This window comes from Lepisma saccharinum, chromosome 8, assembly GCF_977018435.1.
Source record: "Lepisma saccharinum chromosome 8, izLepSacc3.1, whole genome shotgun sequence".
NCBI lineage: Eukaryota > Metazoa > Arthropoda > Insecta > Zygentoma > Lepismatidae > Lepisma > Lepisma saccharinum.
In genome coordinates, this window is record NC_139236.1 from 19,289,733 (window position 1) to 19,301,769 (window position 12,037).

The 12,037-nt window shown below is 37.4% G+C and overlaps 1 protein-coding gene across 1 annotated transcript in view; it reads left to right on the forward strand.

Moving 5' to 3' along the window:
* The window catches only part of LOC145990874 (FRAS1-related extracellular matrix protein 2-like), a 46,348-nt gene that overhangs the window by 22,048 nt on the left and 12,263 nt on the right, over window positions 1-12,037 (forward strand). The window contains exon 8 of the mRNA XM_083126324.1: window positions 11,522-11,674. Within this exon, the coding sequence (XP_082982450.1) occupies window positions 11,522-11,674 (153 nt within the window). The remainder of the gene's footprint in view (window positions 1-11,521; window positions 11,675-12,037) is intronic.

The window sequence follows — 12,037 nt, forward strand, 5'->3', positions numbered from 1 at the left end:
ATTTTGGGAACTGGTAATATGGGTGATTCTAAGCAAGAAAGTTCATATGAACATGGGTCCGATTTTGAACGATAACAGAGATATGAACAGAAATAAAAATGATGTAGGAAAACGTAAACAAAAACAGTAACAAGTAAAACATGGCAATGTAATGGTAATTGTGTAAGTAAATACTCATGTTATTCGACGCTGGATAGACACCGGAGCCTCTTCCACCATTAGAGCAATTCCAGGTTTCCCTGGAGTCGAATCTGCGAACCTTGGATTGGTAGTGGAATGCCGTACTGACCGAGCTACCATGGCCCCTTAGTAAACCGTAACGTTCTGTGACAATATCGCAAGACTGCCAATAGGTGGCAGCACACATGACACAGTTACTCATCGAAGCGTCTTACCTGCAGTGCTGTGAGAGTGTGTACTTGGAACACTTGCACATTTGTGAGATGCTGTTATCTGGGTTGTTTCCGTAGCGTGTTCACAGACAGTTACCGTCAAATGGCACCTACATACACGAATGAGGAGTATGCGGACATATTGTTTGTGTAAGAGTTTTGTAATGGAAGTGTGCACGTGGGTGTTTAAGAATACAGGAAGCGTTTTCCATTACGAAGGACACCAAATAAGATAGTGTTTACTAATACGTTTCGTGCATTGAGAGAGCGTGGAACACTTTCCAGTGCTAAAGTGACTTCCGAAAGTGAAACCAGACAATCTGTTGATGAACAGTAGGAAATACTTACCATGGTGCAACAAAGTCCTACCACTAGTACCAGACGAATGGCAACACATCTGGGTATTCCACATATTCGTGTGTGGCGGACATTACATGGGGAACATTTGTATCCATTTCACCACCAACCAGTGCAGGACGTACGTCCTGGTGATTATGCTTCACGCCGTCGATTTTGTCATTGGTTACTACAGCATGCAGTACAAGTGCCATACATTTTATTCACTGATGAGGCGACCTTCACTCATACTGATGTGAATAATACCCGTAATGGACACACTTGGGCTCGGGACATCCCTCACGAAACCCTTGTCACAGGGTACCAAGACATATTTTCCATAAACATGTGGTGTGGCATGGTTGGCGACATTCTTCTTGAACGTATGAATGCACAGCGGTACCTTCATCTGTTATAAAATGATTTGATTGACCATTTAGACGATGTTCCTTTTCCTTGCAGCATGATGGATCACCTGCTCATTCAACATCTCAATTCCACCTTTTCCCTCCTTACATTCGTTCATGTGAGTACTGACCAGCAGGTATTAACATTGCATTTTTCTACATTTATTGCTTGCTTCAATACTTAATTATCGTGTATGCCAAAAGCGAAAGTGTTGGGAAATCGCATCATTTAGCACATCAGCCCATAAGAACGTTCACACTAGTGCCTCTTTACATGCCCTTTGAACTACTTAGAGGGCTACCAGCCACATTTCACATTTACTACATTATAAAGCATGGCACATTTCACAGTTTAACGTGGAAAACGGTGATTGAATTATTGTGGCACTTATAGTGTTTACCAATTTTAGTCTTCACTTACTGCTACAACACAAATTCATGCAATAAAGATTACTATCAGCATGTCCCTTCTCGTATTTACTTACACAATTACCATTACATTGGCATGTTTTACTTGTTACTGTTTTTGTTTACATTTTCCTACATCATTTTTATTTCTGTTCATATCTCCGTTATCGTTCAAAATAGGACCCATGTTCATATGAACCTTTTTGCTTAGAATCACACACATACTACCAGTTCAGAAAGTATTGCTGCTTCCTTCCGGAACACCATGTATTAGTAGGATATTTTAAATGTATATAGAATAAAAAAAACTATGGAAAAATTCAATATACTAATCAATAATTAGAATACGAATTACTCAAAACACGATCCATAATAATAGAAAATACAGCAGTACGTACCATTTTCATTTTGGGTTTGCTACTCTGTCGTTTCTTCATTTTTCAATCTTAGAGAGCAGTGCGGCTATTCGATCAGTACGGAAGGTAACAGCACAGAACAAATATAGCCACTACAAACACTGAAACAGAAAATAAATACATTCTACTACAAATCCCTGGTTTATCATCAGTTTATATATCACCCGTAGGTTAACATTTTGTTACTGCGACCCAGTCTTGAGAACTCAATAAAACATTTGTCAATAACGTCAGAAAGAGGAATATTAATAATCACCCTAAGTATATAATAACAAATTATTTAAGAATAACGTCACATATCAAAAACTGAAGAGAGCTGTTATAAAGAGAAAATAATCCCTTAGAGATGAACGCAGCAACGTCACACCTAAAAATAGTTACACGGCTTGCAATATTGATACTATCATGAACACAATTGCAAGTCAGAACGCGATATAATTAATGATAAACTATGAGCAAGAGTACATACTTACAATTGTTGCATGGCTAGTTAAAAGCAAGATGTGATAGAGTTACTTAATAATCCGGTCCTTGGCCATAAGTCCCGCAGAAAGATTGAGGTGGACGAGTTTTCTCTTTTGATCCTGTTAGGGACTTATCATCAATTTATTTTGTTGGTGTGTGAAGTGGTGGCCATCTTGAATTTATGGGCCCCTAGAAAACTTGGGCCTGGTATGCCAGATGTCTACCCAAGATTTTTTCCTATCTTTAGGATTATAAAGCAAACGTAATCTCACCGAAAGGACATTAAAAATCCAAATGGCCAGCCTCAATTTCAGGAGTGCATCTGTCGTTCTCCCCATATTTCGTTTTCTTCAGATGACTCGAAAAGAGCGATTTTTAAGTTATGTCATTTCTTTCGCAATGAGCGCTATGTAGAACTTTCTTCTCGACAATGGCGTAGTGAATTAATATTGTAATCAAACGTCCAGTTTTTCTATTTCTAGGCATGTATAGTTCGGATCCTACTTCAAATTGTTGGTCTGGTTCCGATTAGCAAATTTGTGCATAAAAACAAACGAGATAGAAAATCAAATTTCAATAAAGAGGAACAAGTAATGATTTACAAGAAAAAAAGAACTCTTATTATACAGCATCATTGCAGCACGTGCCAACGGCAGTTGAAACTTTAAAGTAGACGTAAATAACCAATGGAAATATAGATAGACCCTGTATAATAAGAACAATACTCAGTAAACAGTATAACTTTCGCGAATGGTAGTATTGAAGAGCTCACTGATTCTGAACAGCTTGCGCCCAACCTTTGGTCTACTATCACACCCCCATTAGGTTATTTATGTGTTTGCACGTAAACCCTTGCCCAATGGAGGAGGGGAGGGTGGAGCTTCGACCAAGGCCTCGCGTAAACAGGAAGGGAAGGTTACTCGACCAGCACTTCTCCCTCTCCCCATTTGCACTGGGAATTAGAGAGCTCGTGGATTCAGGGAGTGGAAGTTACGCAGCCTAAAAGTGCAGCCTAATTTGTCCATTTCTACACACATATGCTTCTCGGAAACGGCCCTACAGCTTTAATTGGTATCCGAACCATGGGAATTCCTCCCTCTCTTGCAAGAATGAAGCTCCAGAACTCCAGTCTACATGGTCATAACCGAATATCCATGGTAGACCTCAATTTCGAAATTAAACGCGGCAAATTAGCGCTTAATGTATTTATGTGATCATTGGCGTATTCTCCATGATAGCGCTATTACCGCCAACAAATCAACTTTTCTTATATATTTTTAAATATTTAGCTTTAATGTATAGGAAATTGCTTATTAACTACAAATTATACAAGCTTTTAAACCAGAATTTATGCAAACGTAAGGACTGATTTGCCTGCATGGTCAGATCACCACTACAAACCAAGTTGGGAGAATAAAACTACTTGTTCTTTCTATTTCTGTGCCATGGTTTGCAGAGGCAATGTTGCTAGGTGAAATAAAATTTTCCCTTGGGGGAAAATCCAGTTACAATTTTAGGTTATAAAGAAAAATATAAAAATTACCAGTAAATTGAAGTTGTCGAACTTCTGTTTTTGTTTTACTTGCATGTCTGCATTCTTGTTTTATTACTATTATATCTAATTATATGTACATAATAAGCATTGTTGCAGTAAACCAGGTCAAATTTTCAGAATATGGCACTGGAAGTGATGTACAAAGGCTGTTCAAAAAATTAATCCTATATTTGTTACTTATCTGGCATTTGCATACAGAATTACATACTCCCTCTGTCCCATAATTATAGTCCGGTATGCCAAAATGGTGACTTTTTATTTATGTTCTTTTGGATACTTGATCGGCCAATTTGTACTGATCCTTGAGTAATAACGTTGTATGACTCATTACCGTGTTTAATTTTCTTCTTCTGTATACACCAATGTCACAGTTTGCCTATTGGACAAAAAATTGGGACAACGAACAAAAGTGTACTGGACAATAATTATGGGACAGAAGGGAGTAAATAATAAGCACAAAATGCAATGTCATGAGCAATAAAGAAAACTTACGTATTACTCTGTGTCTGTCATGCTTTAGCCACACCACGTTTATGTTTACCTTGCTTCAAAACATTTTCCTGGAGAGAGATGAAAACGAAATAGAATATGGTTACCTTACCTCACTTTGATAGAACTAATTTTCCTCAGCATCGCAGTGAGCACTGAATTTTAGCGTGGTTCCATAGCTACTGTCATGTATTGTTCAATATTTTAACATTGTTAAGCTCCAAACATGAAACATAGTAGGCTACTTCCATTATGTCTGCAATAAATGTTAATACATTATTGCAGAGTTATATTTGCCATGTAAGGTTAAATTACAAGTACTGCTATTACATAAACTTTAATGTTCGAGCAGTGGTGTCCATCCCCCCCAAGGCTAATGGCAGAATCCTCCTCTCAAATCTCGTCATGCACCCCCCCCCCCCAAATCATGGGGTAATCCACATGAAGTATTTAATTACGATAGCGTCTCTACTGAAACTAACGTTTTTTTAAAGCTTAACACCGGAAAATATTTCACTTCCGGCGGAGAACGTGCCCTTTTGGGGGGTGGATACTACATTAATTCCCGAACCTAAAACGCCCCAGACCCCAAGTTTTTAAGCCCTCGTTTGTCTGTAATGGCGTCTTCAAAATGGTGGCCAACACCAAGATTTCATTCCTGTTCATTGCAGTTACTTATCATTCATGACATCTTATTTTCACCTAATTTGCAGTTTATAACTGTATTATGATAAGAAATTAAAAACACCCACTTTATCAAAAAATATTAGATATGGTGGCCAATATGGCCGCGAAAAGTCTAAAAATAACCCTTTCATCTATGCGATCATATTTCAGATCAAACTTTATGTTTTGAAGCTTCCATGACTCAACGATGGCATCAAAAGGAGTGTCAGACAAGACCACGAAATAATATTAGTTCAATTTTTTATAATCTGTATATATACAGGGTGTTTCAAAAGTCTGACACCTAATAACAAACTGCGTTATTAGTGCAGATGGCGAAAAATGGAAAGAGGGGAAAGTTGTTGGAAATATGAGGTTTTAAATATAATGTGCTTGAATTTTCAACGTAGCATGCACCCTTGAGGCTGTTCTGTATGCTGATACGAGCCTCAATGAGAACTGACATTGCCTTGTTGCCACATGCTTCATCCTTAAAGGGAGCATTTACATTATTGCAACACCGTAATGTACTCGGTAAATTGAGAATAATGGTGCAAAATGAAAGGCAAAGTAAGAAGTGTATGTGTGTGTGTGTGTGTGTGTGTGTGTGTGTGTGTGTGTACAGAAACACAGACACACACGCACATATACGCACAAGCACATAACTACAAAACCTGTAATCGTGGTTAATGTTTTCTGAGATAGAGGTTTTTAATTAAGGTATAGTGATATGAACAAAGGATAAAATTTCGAAAGGAAATGGGTTTTAATTTTTCCCTTCTAATCAGGGTAGATTGCACTCAGACATCTTCTGTTGGCACATACCGGAAATGCCAACAATAATGATGATTAAGAGGGTAAGGGTTCACGAAGACTTTGTCTTCGGTGTCCTAGGTTCGCCGTATCCAGTAAGTTGTGTGTCTCAATGAATAAGGAGACATCTGGTACCGTTCATCGAAAGGATTGAAACAGTGCTCCAAAACCAGTAGAACTATATATGTAATTTATATAAATATACCGTGGCTGTGCGGTCTAAGGCGCCATGCTTTGGACTCCTGTTATGGGGCGCAGGCAGGTTCAAGTCTCGTGGGGGATGACTACAACTTTTCTCCTGATATTTCGGCTTGTCTATGGAACCGGTGGCCACCCAAAATCGTGAGGAAATTAGAGAGCTACGTATGAGTAGCGTAACCCGGGCATGGAAACCTAAAACCTAACCACTCCGCGAAAGTACGAACATTTCAAATAGTATGGTATGGTAGAAGGAAATACCTTTAGAGAACACAAATACAATGAAGAGAAAACAATCTAGATTACCTCTCATGTTATTTATATTGCTCCATTTGCATAACAAAGCTGTCAATCCCATCACCAAATCGAATTTTTACGCCACATAAGTATGGCAAGAGAACATTGTTTTCGACGAGCAGGGGTCACTGCTTAGAATCCTGGCCTGGGCATAGGTGTTCTTCACATGAATGACCCTTCATCAATTTGCATCGTATCATCACTCATCCTCATAGTCCTTATTAGCCCAAAATGGTAGAAAAGCAAAGTAAAGTAAACCAAATCAAACCAGACCAAATGTTCATACTGTCAGAATATTAATCTGTAAAGTTAGAGCTCAAAGTGGAGAGGAGCATTGTTTCGGGATAGCTGAGGGGTCGCTTTGCACAAAATCTCCAAGCGGGGTTAATACCATCTCCCCACTTAAGTAAAACACACACACACACACAAACATTTATGTATTGTACTATACATGTACTCTCGCTGTGAACCATGGACGAACTTTTACGGCATGTAGAGGACATCATTGATATTTCTGGATAACATTTTGTTTGTTGAGGTCTCATTTGAACCCTACAAACCCTCAAGAAACAGCACTTTTATCCTGTATGCTTGCAGCCACGCATCACATTCACGGTTCCCACTAGTATTTTCTTTTTGCCGGAAAGAACCGCAACAGACAGTATGAAAGAATCGCCATCAGATCTTCGAATAAAACTTCGGGAGTCTTTCATGCAAGTGTATAAAATACGATAAGCAATAATGCATGAATTGAGCGAATGGATTAAAAGAGTAGCGGCTACTCTGCTAGCATGATCACGCTTCAGTACTAACTTCTAAAAGAAAAAAATTAGTTTAATGAAACTAGACATGAACTATAAAAAAGATAATAAAAGCTGTTTGTCGTGATGCCTCTGCATGCTGCCAAGTTTCGTCGGTGGTTCACGAGAAGTTCATGTGCTGAAAGGGGGTGGGGTGGAGTTTGAGTTGAGTTTTAAGTTCATTTTATGCACAGATAGGCTAATTGTGACTGGACGTAAAGTTTAAAATAGGATTCGAGCCAATACTGGTATCGTTCCCAGAACCCTTGATTACAAGGCAACAACGTTACCACTATGCCATTGGAAGGCAGAAAGAGAGAGATAATAAATACATTGATTCTAGTGTAGAACTTTACAAGGAGTTGAAAGTGGATATATTTTTAATTTTCATAATATTAGGGCCTCGCATGTATAATTTGTAGAGGACCTCGTGTTTGATAATGGCGGTCCTAATATTAATTAAGGAGATCAATGAACTGCTGGTGTTTTCACGGAACATTTTCAATTTTATATCTTGGTAGAATCGTTACAAGTAAATTTTATATTGATACTGTATACAGAAGAAAAATATGAGTCTATCCCTAATTTGTTACATTTATTCTCATCTTTGATAACAGGTAAGAAATGTAACATCATTATATTTGTGCTTAAATTTGTATAACATGGAAGGTGGTATAAATTAAGAATTCTTCCTTTAACAAGAAAACAATATGAATGTGTATGAACATTTTGGGGGAGTAGCAAATATAAGGGGAAATGTCACAACCCTACTTCTCATAATAATACCCCTGCCTAGAGAGTTCATTAAGTAGTATTAGTGGAAAGATATTTGGGTGTGTTTTTAGTACTACTTTCAGAACTAGGGCCAGTAGGCCTGCTTCAAGCAGTATATTAGTTTGGGTGTCAAAATTGTGATTCAGGTGCTTCATTTTTTTTTTTTAAAAAAAAAAAGGTCTGTTACCAGCATATTGAATTAAGTGTTATGTTTTAAGTTTTATTTTATCCACAAAATACACCCTTGCCAAGTCGAAAAATGTATCTATTTACACAATGTAGTCTACATTCTTACAATATGCTAGCAGGAAAATGTTTCTCGCCATTCATCTGCATTCATTAATAATAATTGATTGAGTTGTTGTTTAAAATCCACTTTATGCACAGTAAGGCTAAACTACAGTTTAAAGTTGGATCCGAACCACTATGTGCCTTCACCGGGTAAGAACCCGGGACTCCTTAATTACAAGGAAATGACACTATCACCATCGGGGAGCTCCGAAACATACATCATTATGTTTCAGTTGATTACAAAATATCATCCAGATTTGTTGTACCACACTTGTGACGTCATGTTTCAGCTGCTAGAGCTTTGTATGTTAAAGTAAACATGTTTAATACATAAGTCATCTCAAATTTCAGCAATTACCCCCTCCCTGTTATACAGGGTGTCATTTTAATGGCGCCCACGGACCACGGAAACGTATAGAGGAATCAAAACAAACAACTTTTCTCAGTAACATTTTTCTCGTTGGTGCATCGTTTCGACGCTACAGTCGTTCAAAAAAGCCCGTTTTGCCGCCTGAATGCTGGCAACCCAACACAACATTTGATAGTATTTGTGACGTCATATCCCGTCGTGAGGCGATGCGTTACAGGGTTGCCAGGAACACACATATTCTGTGAAAAATGACATAGCTACAATCAGCCACATTATGTACCATAAAACAAAACGAGAAAACAGTTCTGTAACCTCACAGGAAGTAAACAAACAATACGAAAAATGGCAGAAAGAAAATAGAATTCAAGTGGAAGTGGCCATATCGAATTTTGTCTCAGCTTGCATGTCAAATATTTGCAAATCTAGTTACCAAGTTGGCATCTACAATTTCGTCTATACACTTCGTCCTTCTGAAACTAGTTGTCTGTGACACACTGAACAGATGACAAAATAGAAATGAAAGAACTCAAAATTCCAAAGGTAAGCAACACATAATATAATGATTGAAAATACAGGGATATACTATGTAGTAGCAATACAAGCTCTCCGACGACTGTGTTCATCTATGCATCGGATACACATGTAATAGTTTGCAACTGTGAACAGGGCAGTATATTCGCTCCTGATTCATCATTAGGTTGTTACTGTGGTTGTACGTGTTTTAGCCGTAATGTAACAACGTGAACCTCGGACACTTCCGTTATCAGCACAAAAGTACCACAAGGTATCTGGATACAAACCTGAAGATATCAACCTTGCAACGAGATTTGAAAATATTTGACATGTACCGTAGCTGGGCGTAAACAGCCACATGTAAGCTGCAAGTCCAATAAAATTTATTGTTGTTGATATTTGATATGTAGGCTGAGACAAAATCCGATATTGACACTTCATTCTGAATACGTTTTTTTACCATTTCTCATATCGTTGGTTCACTTCCCCCTTCCCCTGAGATGACTGCTGATCTTCTGGCTGGTAGGATATGATGTTCGGTCTGCTGGACACGATTCTCGCTTCGATTTACAGTTAATAATGTGATTGGTAGTTTGCCATTTTTCACAAAATTTGTGTGTTCCTTGCAATCCTGCCGTGCACTGTTTCGCCGCAGGAAATGAGGTCAATGATACTATCAAATGCTGTGTTGGGTTGCCAGCATCCAGGCGGCAAAACGGGCTTTTTTGAACGGCTGTAGCGACGAATCGACGCACCAACGAGAAAAATGTTACTGAGAAAAGTTGTTTGTTTTGATGTGCTCTATACGTTTCCGTGGTCCGTGGGCGCCATTAAAATGACACCCTGTATATTAGTTTAAGTTATGAAGCCATGGGCTGAAACAGCCATATATATTATTGTTGTTATAGTTACTGGTTGTTGATTTTTTATACATGGGTTATGGAGTTAATATAAAAATGTTCGAACCAAAGCGTTTCATTAAATAAGTTCTTTGAATCAATACATGATAAGAAAGTTCTGATTGGAGTAGTCCTGTAGTTCCTGTGCGAAAAGCAGATGGAAGTATTCGTGTATGTGCTGACTATAGCAAAACTGTAAATCCAAATGTAGATACTTTACAATATCCACTTCCAACTTTTGACAAACTTTATCATAAGTTAGGTTCACATAAGTGGTATACGAAGATTGATCTACGTTCAGCTTTTCATCAATTGTTAGTCGAAGAAAAGTCTCAACATGTTCTTACCATTGTAAATGAAGGTCATTTGTATGTACATAAACGTTTACCGTTTGGAACTAAAATAAGTTCTCAAGTATTTCAAAGAGCCATGGACACAATACTTGGTGGTATTGATAGAGTGGTATCATTTAGTGATGACATTCTTTTAGGAGCAGATACATTGTATGACTGTTACAAACTAACTGTATTAGTTTTGGGAAGATTGATGAAGTACAATGTAAAAGTAAATTTGCAGAAGTCTGAATTTTTTGTTCATGAAGTAAATTTTCTAGGAAGGAAATTTACTTCATGAACAAAAAATTCAGACTTCTGCAAATTTACTTTTACATTGTATGTTGAAGGTAGAAACCGGATCGTGCATGAAGATCAGTTAAAATGGATGCAAGACAAGAAAGATAGGTATCATTTTGGAAGTCAGAAGAAGGAGGAGGATAATGATGAACAAATTCATAAACCACCTTGCAGATATGAACCAGATTAGAAATCTTAAGATTATTGTTATTATTATGTTTCATTTTGTAACCAAGGGGAATATTGTTATATATTAGTTTAAGTTATGAAGCCATGGGCTGAAACAGCCATATATATTATTGTTGTTATAGTTACTGGTTGTTGATTTTTTATACATGGGTTATGGAGTTAATATAAAAATGTTTGAACCAAGTGTTTCATTAAATAATTTCTTTGAATCAATACATGATACTCCCCAATATGAGTTATGAACAACAATACAAATGCCTATGCATTTATTCTGACTGTATTTCCTATATTTCTGCTCACAATGGTAAGAACTCTTTACACAAATTAAACTTCAAGCTTCTTCACATATCTATAAGAATGATTAGCAAATTCTAAATTTTGTCCATTCTGAACAAAGCACTTAACCATGCATGATGCTGTACTGACAAATGTGAACAAACATTGTATGCCACTTACGGGGATTCATACTTGTGATGTCAGTGTTAATTTGTGTCACAAAGAGCAGCTTTTGACATATTTTCCATATTTTTTCATGTATTGGTGCCCATGTCATTTATTCTAAAAAAGTCAGAAAGAATTCAACTATGAACATGGTTCTTTTTCATCAACAGGATAAAGGTGCACCTAGTACTGTTGCCCTGGAGTTCCGAAGCATCCCCTTCAATGCCAAATTGGCAGTTGAAGATCTGGAGGATGATGCCAAAAGTTTGATGGATCAACCAGGCTCAGATGGGTTTTCATTTGACTCTAATCCACTATTTCAGGTAAGACTTAGATATACTAGGAATCTTCAAAATTTTCTGCATTTACATTACTGTTTTCTTATGGCTGCACAAATAATTTCCATGATTTTCCTACATAATTCCTCTGCTCTATTGTGCATCCTACCAGCTTTTTAATACCATCAAAGTTAAAGTTAAAGTTATTAATTTGAATGTAATCACTAATAAACAGGTTCCTTCCTTCCACAATTGTCGCATAAAAATCTTCTCACACCTAGTTCTATTTAGGCAGTCCCAGATTTAGGGTCAGGCTTCAGCCCAGAGCCTCCATGTGGAAAATTTAGTTTGAAAAGGGCCAGAAAATTAAATAAATTTGAATATGGAAATATGGCGAAAATATTAAAA